At 52.6% G+C, this 25,146-nt stretch overlaps 10 protein-coding genes across 10 annotated transcripts; 4 read left to right on the top strand and 6 right to left on the bottom strand.

Annotated features, from left to right (window-relative positions):
• Positions 1-16: 16 nt before the first annotated feature.
• Positions 17-745, top strand: C7974DRAFT_427559 (uncharacterized protein; the record flags this gene model as incomplete). The annotated part of the gene is made up of 1 exon (XM_046144567.1): positions 17-745. One exon carries the CDS (start codon positions 17-19, stop codon positions 743-745), a length of 729 nt encoding a protein of 242 aa, XP_045993404.1.
• A 36-nt stretch (positions 746-781) lies between these two features.
• C7974DRAFT_48141 (FAD/FMN-containing isoamyl alcohol oxidase-like protein MreA) lies at positions 782-3,004 on the bottom strand. The gene is made up of 2 exons (XM_046146711.1): positions 2,850-3,004; positions 782-2,791 (listed from the first exon to the last, which is right to left on the bottom strand). The coding sequence occupies exon 2, from the start codon at positions 2,760-2,762 to the stop codon at positions 864-866; it is 1,899 nt and encodes a 632-aa protein (XP_045993403.1). The 5' UTR covers positions 2,763-2,791; positions 2,850-3,004; the 3' UTR covers positions 782-863.
• An 858-nt stretch (positions 3,005-3,862) lies between these two features.
• On the top strand, positions 3,863-5,565 carry C7974DRAFT_48128 (uncharacterized protein). The gene is made up of 5 exons (XM_046146710.1): positions 3,863-3,920; positions 3,972-4,322; positions 4,371-4,574; positions 4,628-4,919; positions 4,970-5,565. The coding sequence occupies exons 2-5, from the start codon at positions 4,142-4,144 to the stop codon at positions 5,508-5,510; spliced, it is 1,218 nt and encodes a 405-aa protein (XP_045993402.1). The 5' UTR covers positions 3,863-3,920; positions 3,972-4,141; the 3' UTR covers positions 5,511-5,565.
• Positions 5,566-5,587: 22 nt separating this feature from the next.
• On the bottom strand, positions 5,588-7,536 carry C7974DRAFT_48124 (cytochrome P450). The gene is made up of 6 exons (XM_046146709.1): positions 7,226-7,536; positions 7,090-7,175; positions 6,271-7,023; positions 6,113-6,214; positions 5,932-6,060; positions 5,588-5,875 (listed from the first exon to the last, which is right to left on the bottom strand). The coding sequence occupies exons 1-6, from the start codon at positions 7,473-7,475 to the stop codon at positions 5,666-5,668; spliced, it is 1,530 nt and encodes a 509-aa protein (XP_045993401.1). The 5' UTR covers positions 7,476-7,536; the 3' UTR covers positions 5,588-5,665.
• A 451-nt stretch (positions 7,537-7,987) lies between these two features.
• Positions 7,988-8,944, bottom strand: C7974DRAFT_402087 (uncharacterized protein). Its single transcript, XM_046142658.1, has 3 exons — positions 8,904-8,944; positions 8,700-8,850; positions 7,988-8,538 (listed from the first exon to the last, which is right to left on the bottom strand). The coding sequence occupies exons 2-3, from the start codon at positions 8,826-8,828 to the stop codon at positions 8,485-8,487; spliced, it is 183 nt and encodes a 60-aa protein (XP_045993400.1). The 5' UTR covers positions 8,829-8,850; positions 8,904-8,944; the 3' UTR covers positions 7,988-8,484.
• A 516-nt stretch (positions 8,945-9,460) lies between these two features.
• C7974DRAFT_48055 (PUA-like domain-containing protein) lies at positions 9,461-11,965 on the bottom strand. Its single transcript, XM_046146707.1, has 2 exons — positions 9,824-11,965; positions 9,461-9,675 (listed from the first exon to the last, which is right to left on the bottom strand). The coding sequence occupies exons 1-2, from the start codon at positions 11,497-11,499 to the stop codon at positions 9,645-9,647; spliced, it is 1,707 nt and encodes a 568-aa protein (XP_045993399.1). The 5' UTR covers positions 11,500-11,965; the 3' UTR covers positions 9,461-9,644.
• An 889-nt stretch (positions 11,966-12,854) lies between these two features.
• On the bottom strand, positions 12,855-17,348 carry C7974DRAFT_48083 (Rapamycin-insensitive companion of mTOR, N-term-domain-containing protein). The gene is made up of 3 exons (XM_046146708.1): positions 13,512-17,348; positions 13,301-13,464; positions 12,855-13,249 (listed from the first exon to the last, which is right to left on the bottom strand). The coding sequence occupies exons 1-3, from the start codon at positions 17,034-17,036 to the stop codon at positions 13,006-13,008; spliced, it is 3,933 nt and encodes a 1,310-aa protein (XP_045993398.1). The 5' UTR covers positions 17,037-17,348; the 3' UTR covers positions 12,855-13,005.
• A 65-nt stretch (positions 17,349-17,413) lies between these two features.
• C7974DRAFT_402082 (uncharacterized protein) lies at positions 17,414-19,051 on the top strand. The gene is made up of 3 exons (XM_046142657.1): positions 17,414-17,998; positions 18,047-18,687; positions 18,734-19,051. The coding sequence occupies exons 1-3, from the start codon at positions 17,862-17,864 to the stop codon at positions 18,856-18,858; spliced, it is 903 nt and encodes a 300-aa protein (XP_045993397.1). The 5' UTR covers positions 17,414-17,861; the 3' UTR covers positions 18,859-19,051.
• Positions 19,052-19,865: 814 nt separating this feature from the next.
• C7974DRAFT_465767 (uncharacterized protein) lies at positions 19,866-21,341 on the top strand (the record flags this gene model as incomplete). The annotated part of the gene is made up of 2 exons (XM_046146302.1): positions 19,866-20,913; positions 20,968-21,341. The coding sequence occupies 2 exons, from the start codon at positions 19,866-19,868 to the stop codon at positions 21,030-21,032; spliced, it is 1,113 nt and encodes a 370-aa protein (XP_045993396.1). The 3' UTR covers positions 21,033-21,341.
• C7974DRAFT_48027 (uncharacterized protein) lies at positions 21,326-24,407 on the bottom strand. The gene is made up of 2 exons (XM_046146706.1): positions 22,790-24,407; positions 21,326-22,743 (listed from the first exon to the last, which is right to left on the bottom strand). Exons 1-2 carry the CDS (start codon positions 24,118-24,120, stop codon positions 21,705-21,707), a joined length of 2,370 nt encoding a protein of 789 aa, XP_045993395.1. The 5' UTR covers positions 24,121-24,407; the 3' UTR covers positions 21,326-21,704.
• Between the last annotated feature and the right edge of the window lie 739 nt (positions 24,408-25,146).

Genomic DNA, 25,146 nt, shown 5'->3' with positions numbered 1-25,146 from the left:
GAATACAACAAACACAATGCGTCCCTCCACAACAACCTGCTCCCGCCAATCCGCCCCCTGCTACTGCCACACCCCGCTCTCGCTCTCGCACTCACGCTCGCGCCGCCGCCCGCGCGCCCCGGACGCTGGGCCCCAGTGGCCTGCCCGCGTCGGGAGTAAGGGGTATGCGGGGTTTTTGGTGGGGTTGAGTAATCCCGGTGACGAGAAGGACGGTGACAAGGACGGTGATGGTGGGGATGGCGGTGATGGTGGTGGTGACGATTGTGAGGGAGCGCGTAGACAAGGCGCTGGAGGGAGTCAAACGAGGACGGGACGGACGAGATTGCTTGATGCGGGGGAGAAGGAGAGCGGGACGGAGACGCAGACGCAGACGCAGAGCGGGTGCGGGCTTGGTGCCGTCGTGAGGCGGCTGCTGGGGACCGAGAAGAGCTGGGCGGCTGGTGCGGGATCTAGTTGGCCTGGCGTTGAAGGGGTTGCGTGGGGAGAGAGGGGGGAGGGGTGGCGCGAGGTGGGGAGTGTGAACACGGGGAGTGTGAAGACGGGGAGTGTGAAGACGGGGAGTGTGAACACGGGGAGTGTGAAGACGGGGAGTGTGAAGACGGGGAGTGTGAGGGTGGAGAGCGTGGAGGCGCAGAGCGTTCAGGCAGAGAGTGTGGATGCAGAGAGTGTGCAGGCAAAAAAAAAGGCAAAGGGTGTGGCGCGGGTGTGTGCGAGGCTCTGTGGAGGGTGGCAGGGGTCTTGTTGAGTGGTGGTTGCGAGTGAGTTTCTTCAAAGAGAACAGTGGAACGGGGTTGTTCGATTCTCAAAAGACGAGCAATGATACCCAATATGCAAACTAGAATAAACTCAAATCGTAAAGAATCTCACTCCACGCGACACAGCTTGCCGTTCTCATTCGGCAGCCCGTCCTCACTCTCGACCCTCCACCTCTCGCTGCCAACACCTGTGGTCGCAAAGAACACGTCCTTCGGGTCTAGCTTGCTCTTCAGCTCCAACAGCCTTGGGTACTTATCACCCCAGAACGCCTGTCCAAAGTCTGGTTCCAGCCTGTCAGCCTCGGCCAGGTAGCTCCCCGCGCCCGGACTAATGTCCCTCCACCTCTGCATATCGACCGCCTGAAACTCCTTCCTCAGCCGCAGAATCTCCTCCGCGGTGCTGTTGATCGGCCAGCGCACAGACTGCATCGAGAACGACACAAGCGGGCGCCAGTGCGAGTTCACCGCGTTGTCAGCGGTAGACTTGGCCTGCATGTTAAAGTGGACCTGCACGCGGCCCTTCTCGCTCGACTCGCGGATGTTTTCGTACAGCTCCTGTCGCTTCTCTGTCGTCTCGAAGTTGGCGCGCGGGAAGAGACGTGAGCCCGTTGCGACGTTGGCTTTTTGCACCGACTCGAGCGGGAACGACGAGCGCCAGGCCTCATAAAAGGTGGAGAAGTAGGTGAGGTTCGGGGCGTAGGTGACGTTCAGGCTGTCGAGCTTGGTGAACCAGGGTTGCAGCAGGGCAGTGGTTTCGTCGAGGGTCTTGTTGGGCGCGAAGAAGGGTGAGAATTGGAAGGTGAAGGATCCATTGGAGGGGATGATCATCCAGTACGTGTAGGTCCCGGCATCGGCGTTCGCAATGTTGATGTCGAGATAGGAGCGGATGGCGGCCCAGAACGTCTCGTTGCCTGTCTGCTTGGAGGAGATGCTGAAGCGGGAGGCGGTGACGGGGAGATCGGGGTGTGCCTTGACAGTGACTGAGGTCGCAACGCCAAAGGTGCTGCCGCCGCCGCCGCGAAGTGCCCAGAAAAGATCAGTGTGCGAGGTCGAGTTGGCGACCACAAATTCGCCATCTGCAGTGACGACCTCAAACGCAAGCACGTTGTCTGCGCCAGTACCGTAAAGACCGGTCAATGGAGAATGACCACCTGCTGTCGTTAGTATTGCGAAGTCTAGATGCAAGTCGCACTTACCTCCTTGGATGTAGCCTCCCATGACGCCAACAGTCTCGCCCTCTCCGCCAACAACCACACGTCCTTTTTCATCTGCAGCCTTGTAAATTTCAAAAGCTTGCACGCCTGTGCCGGTCTTGAATGCTGGGCCAGTGTAGCCAAGCTCTTCATCCGCGTATTCCTCGATATACTCAATATCTTTCATGTAGTGTGTCCAGATGCTCAGGGCGTCCTTACCGCCGCTCTTGCCAAGGAAGTCGTGGCCGGTGTTTTTGACGATGAGTCGTACACCCGAGTTCCTGGCAAAGTTGACCGCAAGCTGGACATGCTTTGGCTCGGTGGCGTTAACAACATAGGCCGGGAATCCTCCGCGGGTGCAGTTGTGGCTGTCAAAGATGACTGGTGCTGTGCAGGTCATGCCTTGAGCGACTGGAGACATCATCTCGATTGGGTCGTTCATGTGCGTGTACGACTGAGTCCACGTCGCCGAGTAGGTCGCACACTGCGCGGCATCGTAGTCTGGGTGAGCAGGATAACATACGGCAGCAAGAGGCGTAGGTCTTGAGATCAGGCGGTTGCCAGTCAACTCATTCAGCTGTTCCCATGCCTCGTCGGATGGCCAGGCGGCATCCCCTGGATATACCTTGCAACGGGAAGTCTCATTCTTGGGGTCGGTAGTGTTCAGGCCCTGGGTGAACAGATTCCTGACGGATGGGGTGACGACCTCCAGGTCAGTCTCGACGAGCACATCGAGGGCTCGACGAGTCAGTGAAGATGCAGCGCTTGTCGAAGCAGCCAAAACGGCTGTGAGCCAGATCGTGGACAGAGTCATGATAGTCTTCCGTCCCGAGATCAACAAGTCTATGACTATCAATTAGTCTGACAGTCGATCGATGGGTAGCACATGATGATCACTTACCAGTGCAACGGCTCTGGATGTTTATTACAAGCGCCCGCTGCCCGCAACGTTTGACAGTGACGGGGAAGAGTGCAAGCCATCGTTCTGTCGCTCACTTAAGGGGTACTGCTATGGCAAATTGCTGGACGTATGGCCCACCTCGGCATATCGCAAGCTGATTCGAGGAGCTGCATGTTGCTCCAGGTATCTGACAGGCGATCTTAACAGAACCTGTATAGGCCCGAAAGGAGGGCCCGTGAAGGAGTTCAGCCAAGGGACGTCGATGACGGCAGACGTGCCGTGTACGAAATGGGCAAAGAGCTGTCAGAGAAACGAAACCTTGACTCGTGCGCTAGCTGATCAATATCCCTTTTGGCCAGCGACATGTGCAGAAACAAGAACCCCGAAAGTGGCAGGCATGTTCAGCAGGGCGAGTGCCTCGGTGTATGCATGATTGTAGACGTCAACTAGGGTTGTGTGATTACATCCTGTCGGAGAATACAACGTCGACGAAACCCAAGGGCGTGCCGCTTGGATCTGCATGCGGAGCTGACGCGCAAAGATGGGCGCTGACAAAGGAGGGAAGGAAGCTTTCGGTTCTGCAAGCCATGCATTGTTGCGCCTTCCGTCTTCCGTCTTCCGAACTTCATCCAGGCGGCCCGTACCTCGAGCAACCATCAAGACCACCCGGCCAGAACCCTTGGGCATCACCGTCCGCATTTAGGAAAAAATCCACTGCGCCATCGAATCATGACAAGACTGTTGTTGCCGCATTGACCATTTGGGCGCGGTCCAGCCTGGATTAGTGACCCTGAATCATGGGGACTTGTATTTGACAGGTCGGCCAAGGATATGCGGTTAGTGGATCAACACTCCGTTTGCCTAAACCGCCCTGATCAGTGCGAAGGTTGTTCGTATCCCTGAAGGGTATGTATCGAGATAGTGGGTTTCTTTCAAATGGCCCCGAAAGATGCGCCGTACATTGGACAGCCTTGCAGTAATTCTCCGCTGGTTGCTACCAGGAGACGTCCCACACCCAGTGCAGATACTGAAGGTTCTTGCAAATCGCGGTACATGAAGAGAAGTTGGGAGGTAAGTGCTTCAAATTTTTGCCACAGCTCGGCTGTCATTGATCTGTAACAGGCGCGAATCGTATATAATTGCAGGATAGCCTCACTCCAGGGCTGGTATCCGGTTCCCCGTCGTAGCCATTGGACACCGTAGCGGATCACACCCACATGTCAATTATTAGCGACCACGATTGTGCGTTCTCTTGCGTCTGAGCATCAATCGTCCACAAGATCGTCGCCAGTATGGTCGAGAGTCGCCAGAATGAAGCACTTGTCATGATATGCCTCTTTCCAATCATAAGCGCGATCTTCGTCATCCTCCGCATGTATTCACGCTACCTGGGTCGAAACTTCGGAATGGACGACCACCTGATCTTGCTTGCGACAGTACTATTACTTGGTCAGACTCTAACGATATATAAATGTATGGTGTCTACAACTTAGGAGTACACATCAATGCTAACTCGCCCAGACGTTGTAATAAGTGGTACTGGATACCATGTTTACGATCTCCCCAAGCAGACCAATGCTGAAAAGCTTCCCGCCTTGAAATGGAGCTTTGCAGTGCAGATGATCTATCACCCTTTGATGTGCGCGATCCGAGCAAGTATCATCATGTTCCTGTTCCGGATGAAGGATAATCGTCGAAGGATAAGGTATTCACTGCATGTTGTTTGTGAGTCTATGCTACAAGCATTAACCTTCAAAGACTAACATCGGATCTGACAGTTTGGTTGAATGTTGGTTACACAATCGCGACCTCAATAGTCAACACACTGCAGTGCACTCCTATTCAGTACACCTGGCTTCGTCCAGTGATGGATCAGTATGACGCCAACGGCAAAGTCACAGTTCCAGGTGGAACCTGCATCCAATCCCGAACCTTCGTTCTCTCGAGTTGCGCTCTAAGCATCTTCATGGATTTGATCATCATACCAATCCCTAGCATTATGGTATGGAATCTGCAGATGAGGGCCAAGACCAAGGCATTGGTGGTTCTTGTCATGAGTTTGGGCTGGATGTAAGTCGTTAGCTTCGTCCTGGAAGGATATCGTACTCACATATCTCCAGTGCTACAGGTGTCTCAGTCGGACGCTTCATAGTATACTACTATCGTTTCGCGCCCACAAACCTCGACCGAACATGGGACATTGGCGTTGTTATCTCAGTCGCCGAACCAGCTGCCCACGTTATCACTGCTTGCGCGCCGGCCACTAAGGGTCTCATCCGAATGCTGTTCCCATCCTTCAATTCGGAGTACCCAACCTACGACGAAAACTACGCCACATACACACCGTCGAATTCGAAGCTCGGCTCCGGCACAGCATCTAAGCAGCGGCGGTCAATGGGCTTTAACTTTGGTCTTTCTACGAAAGGTGCTGAAGAGGGACAGGACGTTGTCATCACGGAGAGAGAGCGCAACAACACCAAGGATGAAGATGTGTTTGGTATGAAACCTCTAGGGAGCGTCGACTCCAGGGAACATATTGGCCACGACGATTACGACCAGAGCACACACGGGGCCGCTAGCAAAGCCAACACAGAATATAGTAAAGACGATAACGACATCAATCAGACAGAGCCGCAGCATGTATTAGGGTATGCGAAATAAGTAGTGTTACATAATTCCCTTTGCTTGATTATAGCAGCGGTGTTTGGGTCGATGGATGGTTTTGATAGCGATATACCAAGCGACAGCGTCTTTTGTTTTTTTTGTTACGCTACAGAGTTTTTGAAGATGCGCTGCACGCATTAAGAACCTTCTGGTTAATCCTTTCTTTCAGAAACCGCAGTGAGGCTTTCCGATACATAACACGGCCATCCGTGAGGCACAGCCGCAAAAGAAGCCTCGTACTTCCACTCTTGTGCAGGATCAACCTGCTTGAAGTCGAGATCGCGCAGAAGCGTGGCTGCAGCCTTGAAGATCTCAAGCTGCGCAATATTGCGGCCTTGACAGGAGTTGTAACCTGCGCCAAACTAGGCCAACAGTTAGCACAAGTTATCGAAGAAAGTCAAAGCATATGATCACTTACGGCTATGAAGTATTTCTCGATATCCTTAGCTTGAGGGCCTATCCATCGATGCGGGTTGTACGTGCACGCGTCCTGACCAAACAGTTCGCGGCTATAGTGTATGACACGTGGGTTGACACTGAGCTTTGTCTACCAAAAATAAGTCTGCGTAATTCCCTTTGATCATAGAGTGAGCACGTACGCCTGGTTCGAAGTAACGGCCGCTAATCGTGACGCCGCCGGTAGGCACGACTCGTGCAAGACCGAATGGGACCGGTGGGAACATGCGCCAACCTTCCTTGAGCTACGGGCACGAAGTTAGTGTTTGCAATACAACATTCGGCCGACGGGACTACTGACGCAGGCTTGGAGAAATGGAAGCTTGGAGGCATTTGCATAAGCAACGATGTCCTCGGTCAAGTTTGCGTCCGCTATCTCCTGCTTGGCGGTGGCTAGATGCTGAGGGTGACGGATCAAATGGTAGAAGAACGACTGTAAGCTGGCACTAACAGTGTCTGACGCCGCGCCTACAGTCATGTTGACACATCCGTGGAGTTCCTTCTCCGAAAGCCTTTCGGGGTGACTTTCATGTTGCCTCATCCAAAGCGACAGAACATCCTCACGAACGTCAGGATTCTTCTTTCGGGCTTCGATGGCCCGTAGTGTCGTATCCAGTATGTGCTGCGTGGGCATGAGGTTCCAGTCTGTGATACGAGGGTTACCAACCGTCAACCGGTGGAAAGTCTGGAAGAAACCAGCCATGGTGACATATGGTACGAGCAATCGTGAGTTCGCAATGGAGCCACCGAGATCTTTGCCTGCCTCAAGGAATCCAAACCGCTGCGAGAAAATAACTTCGCCAATGATATCGAAAGCCATGTAGTTGAACCACTCATCAAGATGCACTTGCTTCTCCGACCTCGCGGACTCTAGAAGTCGGGTTTTGAGGAGCCGAATACAGCCATCTATATAGGGTTCGGACTTGATAACATGAGAGAGGGCGAAACCAGCTGCTAAGTTCTTCGACCTTCGAACTTGCTCTTTTGGATCTGTTGCTGACATGGGCGTCTGATACCGAGCATCTGGCAAGGACATTATTTCGTACCACTCAGCCTATATTTCCGCTCAGTGAGTCAAGATCTATGTCCATGACCTATTCGATCATGAGTTGCAACATACCTTTGGTAGCGGGCTGAGTAAGACCTGTCTAATGGCTTCAGGGTGGCACACGCTGATTTCATCGTGACTGATTCGGACGAACGGCCCTTTCAACGTTAACGAGATGTAATCTGAGCTTGCCTTTAAACTGTAATACCATGCTTCTCGTGCAAAGCAATGCAGTGTGTATCAATGTCCCCTCGAACAAGACGCCAAAGATACCATGCTCTGCTCACTGATGCAAGCACGGGACCGGGAACGTCGGATATAGTTGTAAGATAGCGGCGCCAGAGCCCAAGAGCCACAAGAGCAGCAAGTATTGTAACCGCAAGCAGGTAGATCATACTTGTGTTGTCGAAGAGAGTCGCAAATCGCTGCCATGAGGAACTCCGGATTTTTGCTAACATGTATCGACCTATGGATAACCGTTATCTGTCAAGACCAGGATGTACTGCTGATCATGATCCATCTTGCGATGTCTGCTAAGCTGCATCAGTACGTTTAGGCGTGCCAAATGAGACGTCATAAAGGTCCAGATCGAAATTATACTTGCCGTGGACTGATGAACATGGTTTCTTCGAATGTACCACATACAAAGCGTTCACCTCAGCAAGCATCATGACCGCACGGCGCCACATATCCTTAGTCGTTATCCTATCTTGTGACGACGTCTGGCTGATGATTAGCGGCGTACGCTTTGATGATCAGGCCCCTTTAGAAGCATCAATGAGCCGAGATATCGTTTTGCAGGATGAACCGATTTGGTACTCACCTCCGAGTCTTACTAGATTACGATTGTTTGGTGAGTGATGTTGGTTAGCTACTTTTGATTGTGAACGTCGACTGCAAGGGGATAGAGGAACGTAGAACTTGTCAGACCATTACGGGTTGAACTCAAGGTACTCAAATATGGCAGAACGTCTAATTAGAGCAAGGAAGTAGCCACGAGGTTTGGTCATATAATGCAGTGACTGGTGCATATGCGGTCTCCAGGGAGGCTGAGCCTGGTGAAAACATTCAAGGCCCCGTTCCCTTCTGAATCGGTTAGAGGAGCAAACAATTTACTGCCAAAGCCGTGGCTGTGCTGCGTGCCACCCTCACACAGTGGCGAGGGTCAGGCTGGGTGTCTTTTGCGGTACGTTATGCCATAGACATGCAGTCGCATGATGCAGGATGTTGCATACATAGGAGTGGTTCTGTGGCGCAAATGTGGGTATGTTGTTTTTGTGTACAATTGTTGTACAGCCTGTTCAAATACTCGAATGGAGTCTGTCCCCCTGCCTGAACGCCAGTCCAATACCGTATTCTATATACACTGATCCTTCATAGGTGTCTGAATACTACTGCGACGCGTGCTTGCCGGATAGTTTCTTCGCCTTTTCGTCGGTCGTTCGTTCAAAGCATTTATTGCGGCGTTTACGCGGGAAGGAGGATCTCCGCCCAGCTGCTGTGCAGGAAGGTGACACCAATCTGAATCAAATGGTCAGCATATGATTGAAGCCTCCACATTGTACAGCGATCATCGCAGTTCGGCCCTTGCGACTTTGCCAGCCTTCGCATTTGCACACGGTCGGCTCCGCAACCCGCATATTGAAGCCATCATCTTCACCCTGAATTCGGAGTGTGCTTACAGCAAATAGGCCGATTGAGGTGACAACACTCCTGTTCTCCGCGCTTGTAAGACCTTGGATGGTGCTGCGCGCAAAGCTGGGCTCGGCGACGGTGCGGCCACCCTTTCCGTTGAGCTGCTTGGGAGGCATTATGTGTAAGGGTATGGGGTTTCTAGCATTCTGTCAGTAATGCGTAGTACATTGGATTTCGCAACGACCACGTACTGGGTGGGTTGTGGTGGTGGTGGAGGATGCGCTGATGAAAGTTTTGGGAAGGCAGTTGGTCGGCAGCTTCGACAGCCCTGTGCCATCACATTCCAACATTACGTCAGCGAAACTTATAACTCGCGACATTCATTGATGTTACACCATCAGACCTGCAAAACCATCTTCTTTGATATGATGGCTCATGGTGCGCTTTGAAGAGATCGTACGATCAATATGAGCGAATTGACATCAATTCGGTCCAGGTATTGATGACTCGCGCTTGCAAGGTCAACAAGGTCGACAGAATCCACTTGATGGTATGTATATTGCCTCTATATCTACAATTTGAACATACATCCTTGGTAAAGTACCATTTCGTCACGCACTGCTAGTCTCCAGACACAATCGAACACCAGTAATGCGATCCCTCATTCATGCCACTTTTCGAGACCTGGTAGTCTCTCTCAAATGCACCTGTCCGGGCTAGCACCCGGATCAAAAAGCATCAACATGGACACGGATGCACCAGGCAAGCTCCTGGGTCCGGTCCTCCTGAAAGGGGGTAATCTTTGGAGAAGTGAAATCAAACAAAATGCTGCAATATAGCGATTAGCAAATGGGAAATCATACGAGCAATCTTAAGTTGTAACCAAAAGCCGAGATTGGTAGAGAAGTTGAACCACCTTATCAAGTGGGTTGAGGCGGAAGTCGTGCGGCTGTCAGGACACTGAGACCAAGACTGATGAGCACAACCGCGAGTCAAAGGATGTTGCAGGCGCTGCCAGAGGCCCTGTAGACGAGTTAGTTTGCTTGTTTGAATCGAGTTTGAACTACATCGGTCCACTCCAAGAGCCCTTCCAGGCCCTGATCCAGAATTCGGCTGCAAATCGGGTTTGTTGTTGGGACGCAAAAAACGATAGAGAAAAGCAGGAACTTACCAACGTTGCCCACGTATCCTTCCAATCCATGAATACACGATCTTTAGACGCTGGCGAACTCGCGTCGTCCGCAAGAGCACGTATTTCTCTTCTTCCAGCACTGGAACGACGGATGCGAACCAATACGGAAAAAGAGCGGGGTCCTCGGGTGGTTCTCCATAAACCTGAATGATACGCTCACGCAGCCATGGCGCACTAGCTTCTCTCATTTCTCGGACAAATGCTGTGCAGGTGTCTAGGAGCTGTTGTGTAGACAGCGTCTCTATAGCTATATCTGTAGGAAGCTGGGTTTGTGGTGCTTCTCGGAAATGCGATTCTGCGAACAATCGCGCCATGGTTGTTTCACGTTGCTCCACGGCTCCCTCTTCAGTGAGAGACACATCCTCGACCCGCTCAACATTGGCGACATTGTAGCCGTCAAGCATGCCATGAGCACGGACTCTGAAACGACCGATACCTCGGGTTTCCACGAAGCTACGGCCGTCGCGAAGGAGTTCGTAGTTAACGATCTCCAGTAAAGTACCGTATTCGAGGAAGGGTACTGTGCCCAAATCACCTTGCGCCGATGATGTGCGATTATACATCACCATCCCGAATTGCCTGTTGCCTTCCAGGACACGCCTCATCATCAGACGATACCGAGGTTCGAAGACATGAAGAAACGTCGGCATGGCAGGCATTGCCAAGGTGCATATGAACAATGGTGTGCTCAGGACCTCATCGCCAGCCTGCTCCTCGGTTTTTACTGCGGCGGCGCGGGCAGCGACAAGATCCGGGCACAAGCCATTCAGGAGAGAATTCAAGATGACGTTGCTGCATTGGCTTGTCTGTAAAGACGCAGAGACCTGTAAGTTCCTTCGGCAGAACGGACAGATGTTGCTGTGATCCATAACACGTGCCAGACAACGACGACAGAAGGTATGACCGCAAGTGGTCGTTGTTGGTTCCAGCATTGTGTTATAACAGACAAGACAGTCTAGTTCCTGATATGTGACTTCTCGCAGGCGTTCGAGAACTTTCATGTCCAAATCCTCGTAATCGGCTCCATTCGGTGATAGTGACGAGTATTCCACGTCAGAGCTGAATCGAAGCTGACCCGCCTCGGCCATGTCATACGTCGATATGAGACGGCCGCCATGTAGCACTTGCTGATGACTCTTTTCGCAGATCTGCTCCTCTTCTTTCTCACCGCCATCATCTTCCATCTCATCTTGTTGTACAATCTCTTTGAGTAAGGTAGGCGAGTCTTCGGATGATGGCCTGTGCTGCGCTATCTCTTGTGCAACCAGCTCCATCAGCTTAGTCAACGTCACATCGACTGAGCACTCCGCGGCAGCATGCTCTGCCCCGCATCCGACAAGTGGACATGCGATTCCCATCAAACGATCCGGGGTATTTGGATAGGAGATATTTGTGCGTGGTCGAGGTTCTGGCAAACACCTGCGGCATACTGTGTGCGAGCACGGCAATGTCACCGGAGTTTTGAGAGGATGGGAGCACCGGGGACATTGTATAAGGCGGACCAGTTGTCGAGCATCATGGTGGGCACCCAAGGCACTCACCGCCATTGCCTCTGCTTCGAAACCATCGTCGACCATAAAGACCGGCACGCGCGGTTCGAAGGTATGCTCGACGTCGTTGACGAGAGAGCACCCTTTCTCCCTTGGGCAATTCATACGAATCCAATCTAGTATGTGGTGGCAGCAACAGCCATGTGTTGGTTAGATCCCGATAGATGGGACTGGAGGCGGAATAGTCGGTCGTGTGATCGTAGCGAAGGCTCGGCGGTAGCAACGGCGACTGATCTGGGGATGTTGAAGGCAAGTGGGTATCGAAAGTTAATAGTAGGACGCTCGTGGGGTTAATGCGCAGTTATGTGAAACGCTCCAGTGGTGCCTTCTAGACTTCTAGGTCGGACGTCAAGGCTGAGGAAGACCGTGCTGACCGAAGAACAGGAATAGCGAGATACACTAAGAAGTGGCCGGAAGCGCGGGACTGACGCGGTCAAAGGCTTTTGAAAGCCCGAAAACGTAAAGACAACGCTGGATATCGGTCTGCTAGTTTGATGTAATGGTCGATGTGGAAGAAGATGCCAGGTCAAGTACCAAGCCGAGGCAGGAGAGAACAGAAGTCATGACCTAACATAGTAAATGAGTGCGTAGATAGACCCTAGGCTATAGATCGGCGATGGTGTTTTGCCAGGTTCAGTTAAGGACGGTCACTCCCGATCAATAGGGAATACTGTGCTCAGCGGGATCGATAAAACCGCCCGCCATCAACACCCCACCAGACCCCCTGCCCACTTACACGAGGTCCGTGCGGCATTCGCAAGCAAGCAGGCCAATATCAAAATAAGTCAGTGCACCTTTCTGAACAATCCAGAAGATCTGCCGTTCCTACTTTACGCACAGATTTCAAGAAAGGCAACAGCAGTAAGAGGTCTCACCTGTGCTGGACTCGGCCAAAGACCGCCCAAAATCTTACTCAAAAGTCGTGTGCGTATTGCATTTGCATGACCAGCATATTGAGACCGTGCCAAGTCTGGACCATTCGTGCAGCACCACGCGCGCTGCGTGTTGACCCCTCAGTCTAAAAGCTGGTTGCAGCACATGCGGCGAAAGATGCGGCGCTTTGCCGCCCTTGTTTTGCTCTTGAAGGCCTGTCAATTACTGAGCATGCACGCTTTTGAGCATCGATGACGAGTCGACTTGCCGAGCGCGCCGGCCAATCAGAGTCTAGCTTTCGAGCTGTCATCCGCCATCCATGTGCCACCGCACCGGGACCATGGCTCGCGCTTGCCGAAGACCCTGTCGTGACGACTGCATTTGATGTGGGGCTACGTCTGCTAAATGCTCGCTCGTGTTTTTCTACTGTATTCATGGTAGCAAGTCGTTTTCTGGTCCGCCGACCTGGAGTGAGTGTTATCTAAAGGCTACCACTTCGACACGAGAGCAAGTGCCTTCAGCCTCGCTTCTCGCGTAACACTCCCAAATGAAGCACAAAGCCATTTGGTGTTCATTCCTTAGCCCCAAATAAGTCCCGTGGAACACCCATGCAAGTCTCTATCATTGAGCCTAGTCTTCGTACGTTTAGTGCAATACCGGAAACGCGTACAGTAACATGTTGGCTGTACTCCCTAACGCCAAGATATCAGAATCGGCTGCAAGATCCCGAAGCCTGTGTCACAAGGTTTTGGCGATACCGAACGTAGCAAATGCCTCTTCGTCGGATTCAGGATTTGAATCACTACTCTCTTCGCTCTCTTCGTCTTCTTCCTCTAGCACAATCTGTTCCAACACCCGTTTGTCGAAGAGGTCTAGAACGAAGCGGCATGCTGGTAAACGGAAGTGATGTGCTTCAAGTATTTGCATCGTCTTTCGGAAGATAGAGGGTTTGCTGAATCCAGGGGCCTTTTTAGCTTTGATCCTGTTGCGACTGTTAGTTGTCATTCCGGTCCCGAATATATGCAGCACGAACGCTTGAAGATCGTTTGCGGCTCGTTTGGCAAGGACTGTATTGCCAAGGTCGGTTGCAAGTTTGAGGATGCGTGCGTTGATAGGGTCATTGTCAGTGATAGCTACTGTGACTTCGGTTTTTCGTTTCCAGCTGATGTCTTCAGATCTGGCAGCCCAGGGTTTGATCTGCGCCTGTTTAGTTTTGACTTTAATGCACGGGCTTCATCGCATACCTCGAAGAGCTTTCTGAAGTTCAGTGGTAGACAAAACCCTAGTGCTGCACCAGAGTCACTGACTACACCATCCCAACCATATTCGAGCAGGATCTCCTGCCCGTGCAAGCTCCTTGATATTAGCCCAAGAACGTAGAACGCGGTACCTCTTAGCGACATAACCTCGGAAGTCTCTGCTATCTGAACGATCCATTTCACTACATCAGAGTTTTCCAAAAATGGGGCACCAAGTTCCATTGAACCCACGTTGCCTACTGCCCACAGACATCCTTTCAACTTGAGGATTATTTCTGGGTCGTTCTCTTCCGTTACGAAGTCACGAATGGTGGCAGCAAACTCCTCAAAATGGCCTTTGTGCTTGAGAAGCTTACAGCCCTCCTTCGTTCGGGTAAGTTCTCGATAGAAGTGTGCTGGTACGAGGCCATATTCGGGCTGTTCTGAGGATTCGTCATATGACAAGAATGTCGATGGCTTTTCGGGAATATCGGCCAATGCTCGTGCCATGGTAGCCTCGATTTGAACCACGTAAGCATCGTTCCTCCCCAGAAACCAGTCATCCATCTCTCTCGTGATGTAGTCCAGTCCATCCAGATAGTGGTAGCCTACTGACGTCGACAGGAATCTCAATAACAAAGGTGCACCAATCTCGCCCAAGTGGTCCAACGCAGGACGGCACTTGACGACGAATTCCAACGACTCGGTTTCGTTGCATGCCGTTTCCAGAATTTTTATTGCAACCTCGCAAACCTCGACATCGGGATCATACAGCTGCGTGACGAGCAACTTGATAGCCCACTCTGCGACACCTTGTGGCCCTGACAGTTGCATTGGCTTTGTCGCATACTTATGCAGCAGGCCAGTAGCAAAAATGCGGACTTCTTTCGAACATGACGTCATGGCTTTCGATATGATGATACGTAGGTGCCCGTCGAGAGTGTAATCCAAATTGCTGAGCAGAGCCCGTATCAAGTCGTCGCGACCGTTGAGCTCAATGATGTGGTAGAACATGTTGATGACACGCCATCTTTCGAGAATATGGATGCCCCGTGAATCTTTACTCAATGCACCTAATAGGGCGAAATAGCTTCCGGTAAGAGTTTCACTCATGCGGTCAGCCTGAAAGAGAGGGGAGTCGGATGTGAGGCCGCTCATTCTATCGAAGTGCGAGAGACTTTCGGCCAGCTGTCGGATAAGCTTGCTCTCACTAAGGTATTTCGCGCCCTCCGGGTTCTGCAACAGGCTGGTCATAAGTGCACATCCTGCACGAACATATCGCTGATTTGGCTTCGTGTTCTTCACGTCGGCAAATCGGAACTTGAACGGGCGATAGAAGTTGAAAAGGCGATGTACGAATTTAGTGACCTTCAAAGCCTCATCAAGGCGTTTCGGATTCAGCAAAGGGCCATCAATAGCGGTTTGGATCAGATTCCAATTCCACTTCTGGAAGTTGCTCGTATTCAAAACTTGACTTTCGAGTATCAAAGTTCGGAATTGACCTTCATCCATCTGCATTGCGGCTTGGACTTTGGATGAATTTGTGGGTTGTTCGGTCGTTGTACTGTCAAGCGTAGTAGTACCTTTACCAGGATGAAGGGATGTCGCTCCTGATCGATATAGTGTACGATTGACGCTGTCCACCTGGTAGATAGTACCAATCGCAACGAATCGATTTTCTGAATCGAATTCAGCAGCTGACTTCAGCAATTGAGGGAGGACCTGGAGTTGGGCGCTCCACGATGATGGCAAAAGATCGTTCGCCAACTTCAAAACTTCACCGAGGAGTAAGGTCGTCTTGCGCTTCAACTGCAGCGTCAATGGGTCCTCCTCAGCACGTAGCAGGGCCGGTACCAACCCAGCATGCAGAAATGCTGCCAGAACCACAGAAACGTAATGGTCCAACAGACTCCATTTGTTGGTATGAGTTCCAGTTTTCGCATTGGAACCATCTTTCACGGGCTCGTTTCGCATATTCGTAACGCGACCATATGTTGTCAGACGTCGACCAGCAAGGAAAGAGGAAGACCAGGACGGCGATTTTATTCTAAAGAGATCGAAAAGGAGCTCCAGAATAATATTGCGTGTGTGGACAGTCGGTATTTGTAGCGATAGAAGTAAAGACCGAAGAGGAAGGAAGTCATTCCTACAGAGACATAGCAGCCCTGACCAGCTCCTGAGCAAAGACGCGATGACTTTGGCATTAGCTTTGAGCTTCTCTTCGTGTAAGTGGCCAAGTTGCGTGTTTCCATCGGTAAACATGGCAAACGGCGATTCCAATTCCCGACCTGAGCGTAGAAATTGTCGGCGTCTTGGTGTGTCTAGCAAATAGAGCAAGGAAGATCCAACGCTCTCAGCGGCGTGATAGCTACCTTCACCCAGGGCGTCTGTAAGCACACCAAGTCCACCAGCGTCAACCAAAAGTGAGGGTTTCCTAACGAGAATTTCCGCGAGGGTCAGAGTTGCAATGTTGCGAAGTCGGTCTTCGGTGTGTTCTGCTACCGCCACTATGATACGGACTACAGCACGCCCGATCTCTTCAACGCCATCCTTGACGTCCAGAAATGCCCGCACAAACTTTAGTGCTTGCTCGCGCTCGACGCTCGCTTTGCTTTCTTTGACGAGAGAAAGAATGACAAGATAGTCGGTCTGTAAGCCTCGGATTATTTGGAGGGATCTGCGGTCGGTAAAAGCATATCGCATGACCCGGTACGCGGCTGCTACAACTTCTCGACTATCGCTGAGGAGCATTGTCTGCATTCTTAGGCCGAATATGGACCAAGCCAAATCATACTTGAGTGTAGTATGCCGTTTGAGCAGAAGAACAAGAGAGTTTGCGCGCTCGACGTAATATTCGGGCTGCATGCCTTGCGTTTCCAATGCCTGGAGTATCTCTGCCAATACAAAGGTCGGCGACTCGGATTCTTCATCTTCTTCTTCTTGCTGTGTCGCAACGTGGCGTGATGGCGAACGCGAGAGGTTTCGACGGAATAAGAACGACAGTCGGCTCTGTGGATCGGCTGGGGGCGACTTTACTTCCTTGGCACGCTGAATCTCAGTTGCCAGGCCTGCCTTGAGCTGCGCAAGCTTCTTGTTCGATATGTTCAACTGCTCCTCGACCTGCGCTCTCTGATCTTTGACGTTCTTTGCACTCTTCGCGTTCAGAGCCTCCAACAGGTTCTCCGACCCAATCTTGATCTTCGTCTCTTTGTCAATCTGGTCCTGCAGGTCGGCGCGCCGCTGCTCGCTCGTGGTGTTGTCATTTTCGCCCACAGTAATGGCATGCATATCAATATCCGGGCGCAACCTGCTGTCCTGCGACATCGTAGGCTTCAACTGCGTGCTGAAGCTCCCAGGCCCGGAATTCGCAGTCGCATACGATGACTGACCCCCGCGCGAGGCTGCCATGACGCTGACAGCGGCGGCAGACATGGATCGGCCATCTCTGGTCCGTGTGGGCGCGAGCAGGGAGCCTTGGTCGGTCGAGGGCACGTCGGCCTGCGGGTTCACGGAGCGGACGGGTGGCGTCATTCAGAAGGGCAGAGACTTGTCAACCGCATCGCATACCGGTGTTATGGCGCCGCCCGCCTCTTCTCATGAGCCGTGGTGGTGAATATCAGCCAGTGCGTCCTGGGAGAGGTACTGTGTACAATCGAGCTCGAAGCGGGGTTGTGGCTGTGGGGCTGTGGCTGCCAGAAGGAGCGGCGCAGCACCTGAGAAGGCGTGTGGGGCTGGCAAGGGAGCGTGGAGAGGAATCGCTCAGAGAGTGAGTGCACTCAACCGGTGTCGAGTGCTTGCGGGTCCATTGAGACCCCAGCACCAAGGCGTGTTCGAAGCAACGGGCGGGGCCCGTGCAATTCAATCGTCTCCACACCCGCCGCGGCCTCCAAGTGTCGGCATCTGCGGCGCATCCATCCACCACAACACCATGCTGGCGTGATGCCGCACGGAGATGGGCCATCGCCTATTCCTCAAGCTCCAGACTTTTTCGTTTCGCCAGGCTCCACTGTCGGAGCTGCGCGTGAAAATGGTCACGTGTCCTTGTTATCCTGGTGGCTTCCACCTTACGCTGCATCGGAGCTCGCCGATGCGCTTCTCAACCAATGCGAGCGGACCTTCGCCGCCCTCTGTTGCTCATCCAAACCTTGTTGGTGATCCGTTCCTCTGAAAAGCAGTGTGCTCGCAGCTCGGCCGTCTCCGCTCGAAAGTGGTCCGATAAGCTTGCGTCTTCGGGTCTATATCTATCGTCACCACCCAGCTCTCGTACATCTTACCACCCATTCCTCAGTGCCAATTGACTCCAGGAGCTTTCCTTGTTTCGCAACTACACCGTGATCGCATACATACACCATCACCATGTCCCAACTTAGCTACGCCCGCTATGGCAAGGACAACGTCCGCCTCTACAAGGTTGATAAGGACCCTAAGACAGGGGTTCACACTGTCGTAGAGCAGACTGTTCGTATCCTGCTCGAGGGAGATATTGAGACCTCGTAAGTAACCCTAGCCCTTTTCACAGCTTAGGCGCTTATGTGAAATAGCTACACCAAGGCAGACAACTCGGTCGTTGTTGCAACAGACACCCAGAAGCAGACCACCTACATTCTCGCCAAGCAGAACCCCATCGATCCTCCCGAGCAGTTCGCCGCTGTGATTGGCAACCACTTTGTCAACACATACCCTCATATTCACGCTGCGCACGTCAAGATCATCCAACACCGATGGACTCGCATGGAGATCGACGGCAAGGCCCACCCACATTCGTTCTTCCGCGACGGTGACGAGGTTCGCGTTGTCGAATCAGTAACTAGGGAAGGACAGGGTTCTTCAATTCGCTCCAAGATCGAGAAGCTACTCGTGCTCAAGAGCACTGGCTCCGCTTTCCACGGCTTCCACCGCGACGAGTACACACGTTTGCCTGAGACCTGGGACCGCATTCTCAGCACAGAGATTGAGGCTGGCTGGCAGTGGAAGCTCTTCAAGACACTGGAGGAGGTCAAGGCTATCGATTTCAACGGTGCTTGGAAGGCGGCAAGGGACATCACAATGAAGATCTTCGCCGAGGACGACAGCGCCAGTGTTCAGGCCACCATGTACAAAATGGCCGACACTATCCTAGCCACTGTTCCCGAGATCGACGCCGTCGATTATGCTCTGCCAAACAAGCACTACTTCGAGATTGGTATGTTGTCCAAATCAGGGTCATATATCAGTACTGACATTTGCAGATCTCTCGTGGCACAAAGACATCAAGAACACTGGAAAAGACGCGACTGTTTTCGCTCCCCAGTCTGACCCCAACGGCTTGATCCATTGCACAGTCACTCGCAAGGGTACCAAGTCCAAGCTATGAACGACATGGCACCTTTCTCGATTCGGGTTCACTATTTAGCATCGGCGTTCTTTCTGTCTTCCAGGGGTCGTTCGTAAAGCGAGAGTAGAATATTATACCACATGGACTGAGTCCAGGGGACGAGTGAGAGTAGCAAACCAAGTTAGCATTAGGGCTTGTAATAAACAACTTATGCTTCTAGTCGCTCTCCGTGAATAAAACGACAGGAATCGTATTTGCGTGTCATTAACGATGCTCCGCAGTTGCCACGATAAGTCACTATCGATCACACTGGATCGCCCCCCTCAGCCACAAGACTGATGTTCTGCTGCGATTATTGGCCAGCTACTGACGCATTGATAGTGCTTTGCAGCTCGCATACTCAACGACCAATCCGTAACAGGCTACTCAGCCACCGCATAAACTACCTGAGATGTTGTACTGCAGCTTCCCGATAAGCCCTTCCTCCACTTTCTTACCACTCCCTAAGCATTAGGAATGCAGAAAGGTAACACGAAGCATATAGCCAGTCTCTAGAGTTGCTCGCGGCATGTCTTGTGTATCATTATCATCACAGCTCCGGATTCCGTGCACAAAGTCACCAATGTTTTGCCGCTAACGTCTAAATAGCCCACAGCTGGAACGGGTCGTCATTCCCAGAATTGGTGAATATCAGATAGTTGACGATGAGCAGTCTGGCAATAGACCTGTGAAAGCTGTCATAGAGCTTGGCATGATCCGCCTGCCATCAACTTGTCTATCAGTAACTTTGCTTGGTGCCCCGTTCATTTTGTCTTGGACGAATATAGTTCCTACACAGAGCGCATGCGTGTATGTGCTACGGTTAGCACTCAGACTCATCTTTTTGTTGTCATACGTCATGAGTCACAACGCTGCCTGCCATCAGGCAACGACGACGGGGAGTGTGTGTTTAAGGCCTCCAACGCTTCTACTCATGTCACGCTTTGATATATTTATAGCACTGTTACATCCCTACATCAATTCAATTCAAATCACTTCTACGAAACATGCCTGTCACCATTACTACAGCCATTCACGCGTCTCGTGTGTGGGATACGAGAAAGGCTGATACCGCTGCGGAGCTCCTCAAGACTGCCTCCCCCAAGGATGCCCAGCAGAGTCAACAGATCATTCAGAGCTCTTACTCTAAGGAGACGCTACAACAAACTCACACATCACCGTCTCGTAACGGACTCGTATATGCGGCGTACCACGCGTATAGCGCGCATCATCACTTGATTATTCGACCGGAAGACGTGTGGTTCGCCATCCTTTCTCAGCTGAACTTCTACATCAACGCGCATGCCGAGGAGCTGCGCGATCACTTCGTCGCACATAAAGGCCAGAAAAAGCTCGAGGTCTATGCCATCGGTAACATTCACACTGTTGACTTTGGCGCACTCGCAAGGCATATGACAAAGGAGATACAGGCCAACGTCAAGGACCCAGATCTGCAGGCTTGGATCATGCCAGACTTCAGCACCACTACTGAGAGTGACCGCGCAGTGGCTGCTGTACTGATGATGGGCGCTATGCAGAAGTACTTCTCGTATCGTATGAGCCTTATGTGTGGCATACCATCCGTTACGTTACTTGGCGAGCGTAGCGACTGGGAAAACATACTCGAAAAACTGAACAAACTATCCGAGTTCGGCGACGAGCCCACTACTTTCGCTGAGCTTCTGCGCCCAATCCTCCGCAATTTCATTGCCACTTTCGACGCTCAACCTGAGCCAAGTGCAGACGTACTCGACTTCTGGTCTAAGATTGCCGATAGGCGCTCGGGTGGCAGCGGTCCCAGCTACATGTCAGGCTGGATCACGGCTTTCTGCATGTGGGACGAAGACGGGAAGCTATTACGCCACACCAGACCCTCGGATTATGGCCTCGATCTCGAGGACACCAGGTATCATCAAGTCGATATCTCAAAGATCCCAAGTGGATTCGCCTCGGTTCCAGTGACGGTTGATGATAACGGGCAGGTGTATCACACAAAGATGATCGCTGGCTCCTTTGGCATCCAGGCCACAAGCAGCGGCCAGAAGACAGACTCCGGCAGAGAGCATGCCAGAGCGTGGAACAGAGATTACAAGCCAGCTCAGGGAACAGAAGAACCGGGTCTGGACTCAGTACAGCCATCCAGTGGATGGATCATGTATGCGGTAGCTGAGTAAACCGCAGAGACTTTATGGCTGATGTGCAAAGGTGTACATACAGTGTCTTTTAGTTCATCGTTCGAATCACTTGGTGTCAAAAAAGTTATGCAGCGTCTGTTACAAATGCTAATCAATCCTCTCCCAAGATTTAGACTGATTGACTGGATGGCTGAACAAAACTTGCGTCTATTAATAGCACAAGTACCGCCTTCCGAAGGACATAGTAGACGTGTGGATTTGGTTATGGGAGCTCATTCAGAAATGAAGATTGTGGTGCCGATGTCGAACACCAATTTTAGCACACGTATAACAAACACAGTCCGACAACGATTGAATAGTAATGTCTTTCTTCTATCTGTACTAATCTGAGTGTACTCTGAACGAGCCCTCAAGTGAGCCTAATATCATGCCCACGTCAGCGGCTACCAGCCACTATATACAAGTTACTTGTTCGTTGCGAACGCCGGCAATAGCCCGTCGCGAATACTACTAAGAAAAAAACCTTCCCGGTAAATGTGACCGAAGAAAATTGGAAAAAAGCTCATGACACGACGTAGAAGCGCCATAACTTTCTGGAACGCCCATGAAATATGCAAACGCAAAAGAAAAACACAAAGTAGATGGCCAGACCCAATGTAGATGCATAACAACGCTCAAACGCACGACAAACTTCAGCTAATCACATTCTCCTCACTTGAACATCCACTGGCAGTGACACGAATCCGAGGGGTCACCGCGGCGCTCGACGTCACGCTTGTTCTGCACGGAAGCCAGGTTGTACTCGTCGTAAGTCGGATCCTGCTCCTGCAGCCACAGCGCGACAGCCGGGTCGTTGCCATTCGGTGCCGGCGCTATTCTGCCGTTGTCGAGCAGGACCATGCGTTGGCAGTATGGCTGTGGCGAGTCAGGCAGGCGGCGCTCTTCGATCTTGACGACGCGTGGGTACGGTGGGATACGTGACGAGGAGGCCGCTGCATCTGCGATGGCATCGCGGCGCGCAACAGTGGGTGTTGGTATGACCTCGGCGGCTGCCGTCGGAAATGTCGCAGCCGTACTTGGTGCTTGGGTTGCGCCTGCGACGGCTGCGACGTCCGTGACTGTGGAGGTAGGGGAGTTCGTGGGCCACATTGTGGGCAGGGCGGTAAAAGTCGCAGCCGTAGAGTTGTCTTCAGCGTAGATGTAGCCTTCGATGTAAGTGTTGTTCCAGTAGCAATACCAGGGATAGTCTCCAGGCTGAACGGTGAATCTTTGACGTGAAGACATGTTGTCGCCAATTTGTCGCTTCTTCAACGCTGAACCAGCGGTGAGCTCTTCGGGCCTCAATATGACAACCTTATCATATCTGGTGTGAAAATGGTAAGCTGGACCGTAGCTCTTGTAGTCAAGATCCAGTACGAGATCCATGGCTTGAAGATCGAGCTGTGGTGTTTGTGCCCCGTACTGTATGACGCCATCGAGCGAGGCACCTCCTCGTGTGGAGGCCCTTTGCTGTGTGTTCCCATTGGAGTCAATGCCTGTGCTGTTGATAGTGAGGATAACCGGCGCAAAAGTCATCTTGCAAGACCACGCTGAGTACTCATTGGCCTGTACAAGGCAGCCTGGATTAGCTTCTTGTGGAAATCCGAGTGGAAGCGAGAATGCGCCGGTTGGAAGTGATGCAAATCCAGCAGGCGTTGAAATAGGTGTGGCACCAAAGAGAGAGCCACTTGGTCCCGTGACCTGAGGAAGCCTGTCGATGTTAGTTTTACATCATTACAAGGGCAGGGGGAACATACGGTGACCCTTCCGGCTTACCATGCCCCTTATCATTGTCGTCGTCATTATTGTTCTGCTTCTTTGCAGCGAAAGTTCCAATTGCGGCCCCGAGAGCAACAGCAAAGATGAGCAACAGCACAAGAATTATGACGACAACCCCCATTGGGACCTTTCCAAATAACCTCTTCTTACGCCAACTGATCTTTTTGGACACGGGCTCCCCTTTCTCGTTGTATTTCTCGTTGAACTCGCCGGACTCGGCTGTCAATAGAGAAGCCGAAGACGAATCAGATGGTGCAGCCGGAATAGTATTGGCCGAGGAGATGGGAGCCAAGTTGCCTGTCTGGGTCTCTGGTCTCTGGGGTGGGAGACGAGCGGGTGTAATGACAGGTAGTAACGGTTCGGCGGCGGCGGCGGCCGGCAGGGCATGCAATGAAAATGACGCTTCGCTGGCCGGCGATACTGGCGATGCTGGCGCACTGAAGGGATCCTCAACTTCCATGGCAACGTTCAATGGCGCGGGAACGACACGCGATGCGCTCGCCTCGGCAGCCATGGAAGCCTTCGTAGGGCCTTCATCTGGATATCGGGAGTAGGGTGGTAGCTGCTCGGTATGACCATCTGGCCCAATAATATCTTGCTCTTCGCCGTCTGGTCCTAGGACTCGGTGGTAGCCATTACTTAACCCTGGGAAGCCCACAGGCATAGCTGTCTGGATCGGAGGAACGGCGGGCTGGTCGGCGTGCATAGGCCGGTCCGGCGTCTCATCGTCCAAGCCGCTCTGCGAGTACATGGCATATGGGTGCGCTGGGCGCTGAACGGACATTGGCCGGTCCGGTCTCCCCGTGGAAGCCGATGCTATGCTGCTCGAGCGGTCCATGGTGTGCTGAGGGTACATGCCGTAGGGGTGGCTGGGTCCGGTCTCGAAGGGATTCTCTGACATGCTGGTGGTCGCGAAGGAGGCTGTCGAGCTGACAGAATCGCGATGGTGCAGCGGTGACTGGGTGACGGGCGGCCGATTGCTCAGACCGGCAGGACGGCCATCCTGCACCAGGGAATTGCGCACCTTGGCGGTGCTATTCCTCGTGGCAGTGCGTCGCAGGTCGCTGCCTGGCGCCTTTGACGTCGAGTACTGCCGCTGCGGCGCGCTGTCGCGGTCGCGGTCACGGTCGCTATCCTGCGGGAGGCCAGTTCGCGGCTCCTCGGCATTGGCGTGTGTCTGGCGGAAGCCGAGGCCGTCCGAGACCATAAAGTCGTTCTCGTCGAAGTCGATTTCATACTCGTCGTCGAAGACATCGTGCACGCTCTCTCGGTGCGAGAGCGTGCTCTCGTGGCTATTGCGTCGCTGCATCGCACGGTGCGGTCCCTTAGGCCCACAGAGGCCCTATCTCCCCCTTCAAGCCTCGATATGGCGTCGCGAGATGGTCCACGTGATGTGTGTCAACTGGGTGCGCGCGCCCAGAAGCGGCTGTGGGCGGTGGGGGCGAGGTGGGCAGCGATGTCGGTGGTCGTGAATGGCGTCGTGGTGTTGGTGGTCGCCGGTGGACCGCTTTCTGAACAGCCTTGATTGAGCCTGAGACGCCAAGTTCCAAAGCAGAGCAGCGCTAGGAGCACTACCTTGCTTTCGTTTCAGTGCCGTGACCCACTCGCCTGCCGTGGCTCTGGGAACCAGCGACGCCCCATCTCTACCAGTGCGCAATCTGCTGTCCTCGATTCTGTCCTCTCGAGCGTCGCATGGTCGCAGCCTCATCAATCTGTGGCACGATTCCATGCACGGGTAGATGCAGGACTGCGACCGCGACCGCGCCTGCGACCGAGTCTGTGCGCGCCGACATTCCTTGCCGTATGGGGCCACACTTACGTTCACTCCGATTTTCTCTCCAACCTGTTCGCTGCCTTGGCCCTGTTCGGTAATGGCCTAAGGCGATGACATCTTGCCCCGACCTGCCGCGACAAATTTTCGTCGAGCCCCATCTGATAAAGATTTCATATCAGATCGAAACGGTGGATACTCCGAGCTCCGGCCGAGCTAGTTTGGTCACAGCCAATCGAGCCATACAGCATACAGTGCATGGCACCATCAGATCCATCAGATCCAGCATGCATGTCATACCTACTTATGTATGCCCCTCTGAAAGCAACAATATAGGTACTGCTGCAGCTCTGAGGTATGGGTGCATTTTACAAGCACTGAGTGAAGTTTGGAGGTACATACTGGTCGCTAGGCAGTAATGATCCATGCAGACGCGAGGCGAGAACATGTGAAGCATGTGTTGCGCAGGCCTTGTCTATCCGTCATACTATGACTACAGGCTTGACCGGGAAAGTAACTGCTCCGACGCATCAGGCCTCCATGCATACGTCTTCGCAGAGTTCA

The sequence above is a fragment of the Boeremia exigua genome (genome assembly GCF_020726555.1).
Source record: "Boeremia exigua strain MPI-SDFR-AT-0100 chromosome Unknown C7974scaffold_11, whole genome shotgun sequence".
NCBI classification, from domain to species: Eukaryota; Fungi; Ascomycota; class Dothideomycetes; order Pleosporales; family Didymellaceae; genus Boeremia; species Boeremia exigua.
Note: the sequence above shows the minus strand (reverse complement) of the source record. Positions and strands in the feature narration are given on the sequence as shown.

Coding starts and splice junctions, on each gene's coding strand:
- C7974DRAFT_48141 (XM_046146711.1), bottom strand. CDS start 2,762: ATGACTCTGTCCACGATCTGGCTCACAGCCGTTTTGGCTGCTTCGACA.
- C7974DRAFT_48128 (XM_046146710.1), top strand. CDS start 4,142: ATGGTCGAGAGTCGCCAGAATGAAGCACTTGTCATGATATGCCTCTTT. Junction 4,575..4,627: donor GTATTCACTGCATGTTGTTT/GTGAGTCTATGC, acceptor CGGATCTGACAG/TTTGGTTGAATGTTGGTTAC. Junction 4,920..4,969: donor GTCATGAGTTTGGGCTGGAT/GTAAGTCGTTAG, acceptor ACATATCTCCAG/TGCTACAGGTGTCTCAGTCG.
- C7974DRAFT_48124 (XM_046146709.1), bottom strand. CDS start 7,475: ATGTTAGCAAAAATCCGGAGTTCCTCATGGCAGCGATTTGCGACTCTC. Junction 7,024..7,089: donor TACTCAGCCCGCTACCAAAG/GTATGTTGCAAC, acceptor GCGGAAATATAG/GCTGAGTGGTACGAAATAAT. Junction 6,215..6,270: donor TTCCATTTCTCCAAGCCTGC/GTCAGTAGTCCC, acceptor TCGTGCCCGTAG/CTCAAGGAAGGTTGGCGCAT.
- C7974DRAFT_402087 (XM_046142658.1), bottom strand. CDS start 8,828: ATGCCTCCCAAGCAGCTCAACGGAAAGGGTGGCCGCACCGTCGCCGAG. Junction 8,539..8,699: donor CCTCAATCGGCCTATTTGCT/GTAAGCACACTC, acceptor CATTTGATTCAG/ATTGGTGTCACCTTCCTGCA.
- C7974DRAFT_48055 (XM_046146707.1), bottom strand. CDS start 11,499: ATGAATTGCCCAAGGGAGAAAGGGTGCTCTCTCGTCAACGACGTCGAG. Junction 9,676..9,823: donor AGGATACGTGGGCAACGTTG/GTAAGTTCCTGC, acceptor ACTCGTCTACAG/GGCCTCTGGCAGCGCCTGCA.
- C7974DRAFT_48083 (XM_046146708.1), bottom strand. CDS start 17,036: ATGACGCCACCCGTCCGCTCCGTGAACCCGCAGGCCGACGTGCCCTCG. Junction 13,465..13,511: donor ACTTCAGAAAGCTCTTCGAG/GTATGCGATGAA, acceptor AAACAGGCGCAG/ATCAAACCCTGGGCTGCCAG. Junction 13,250..13,300: donor GCCGCAAACGATCTTCAAGC/GTTCGTGCTGCA, acceptor CAGTCGCAACAG/GATCAAAGCTAAAAAGGCCC.
- C7974DRAFT_402082 (XM_046142657.1), top strand. CDS start 17,862: ATGTCCCAACTTAGCTACGCCCGCTATGGCAAGGACAACGTCCGCCTC. Junction 17,999..18,046: donor GAGGGAGATATTGAGACCTC/GTAAGTAACCCT, acceptor TATGTGAAATAG/CTACACCAAGGCAGACAACT. Junction 18,688..18,733: donor CAAGCACTACTTCGAGATTG/GTATGTTGTCCA, acceptor TGACATTTGCAG/ATCTCTCGTGGCACAAAGAC.
- C7974DRAFT_48027 (XM_046146706.1), bottom strand. CDS start 24,120: ATGCAGCGACGCAATAGCCACGAGAGCACGCTCTCGCACCGAGAGAGC. Junction 22,744..22,789: donor GGTAAGCCGGAAGGGTCACC/GTATGTTCCCCC, acceptor TAACATCGACAG/GCTTCCTCAGGTCACGGGAC.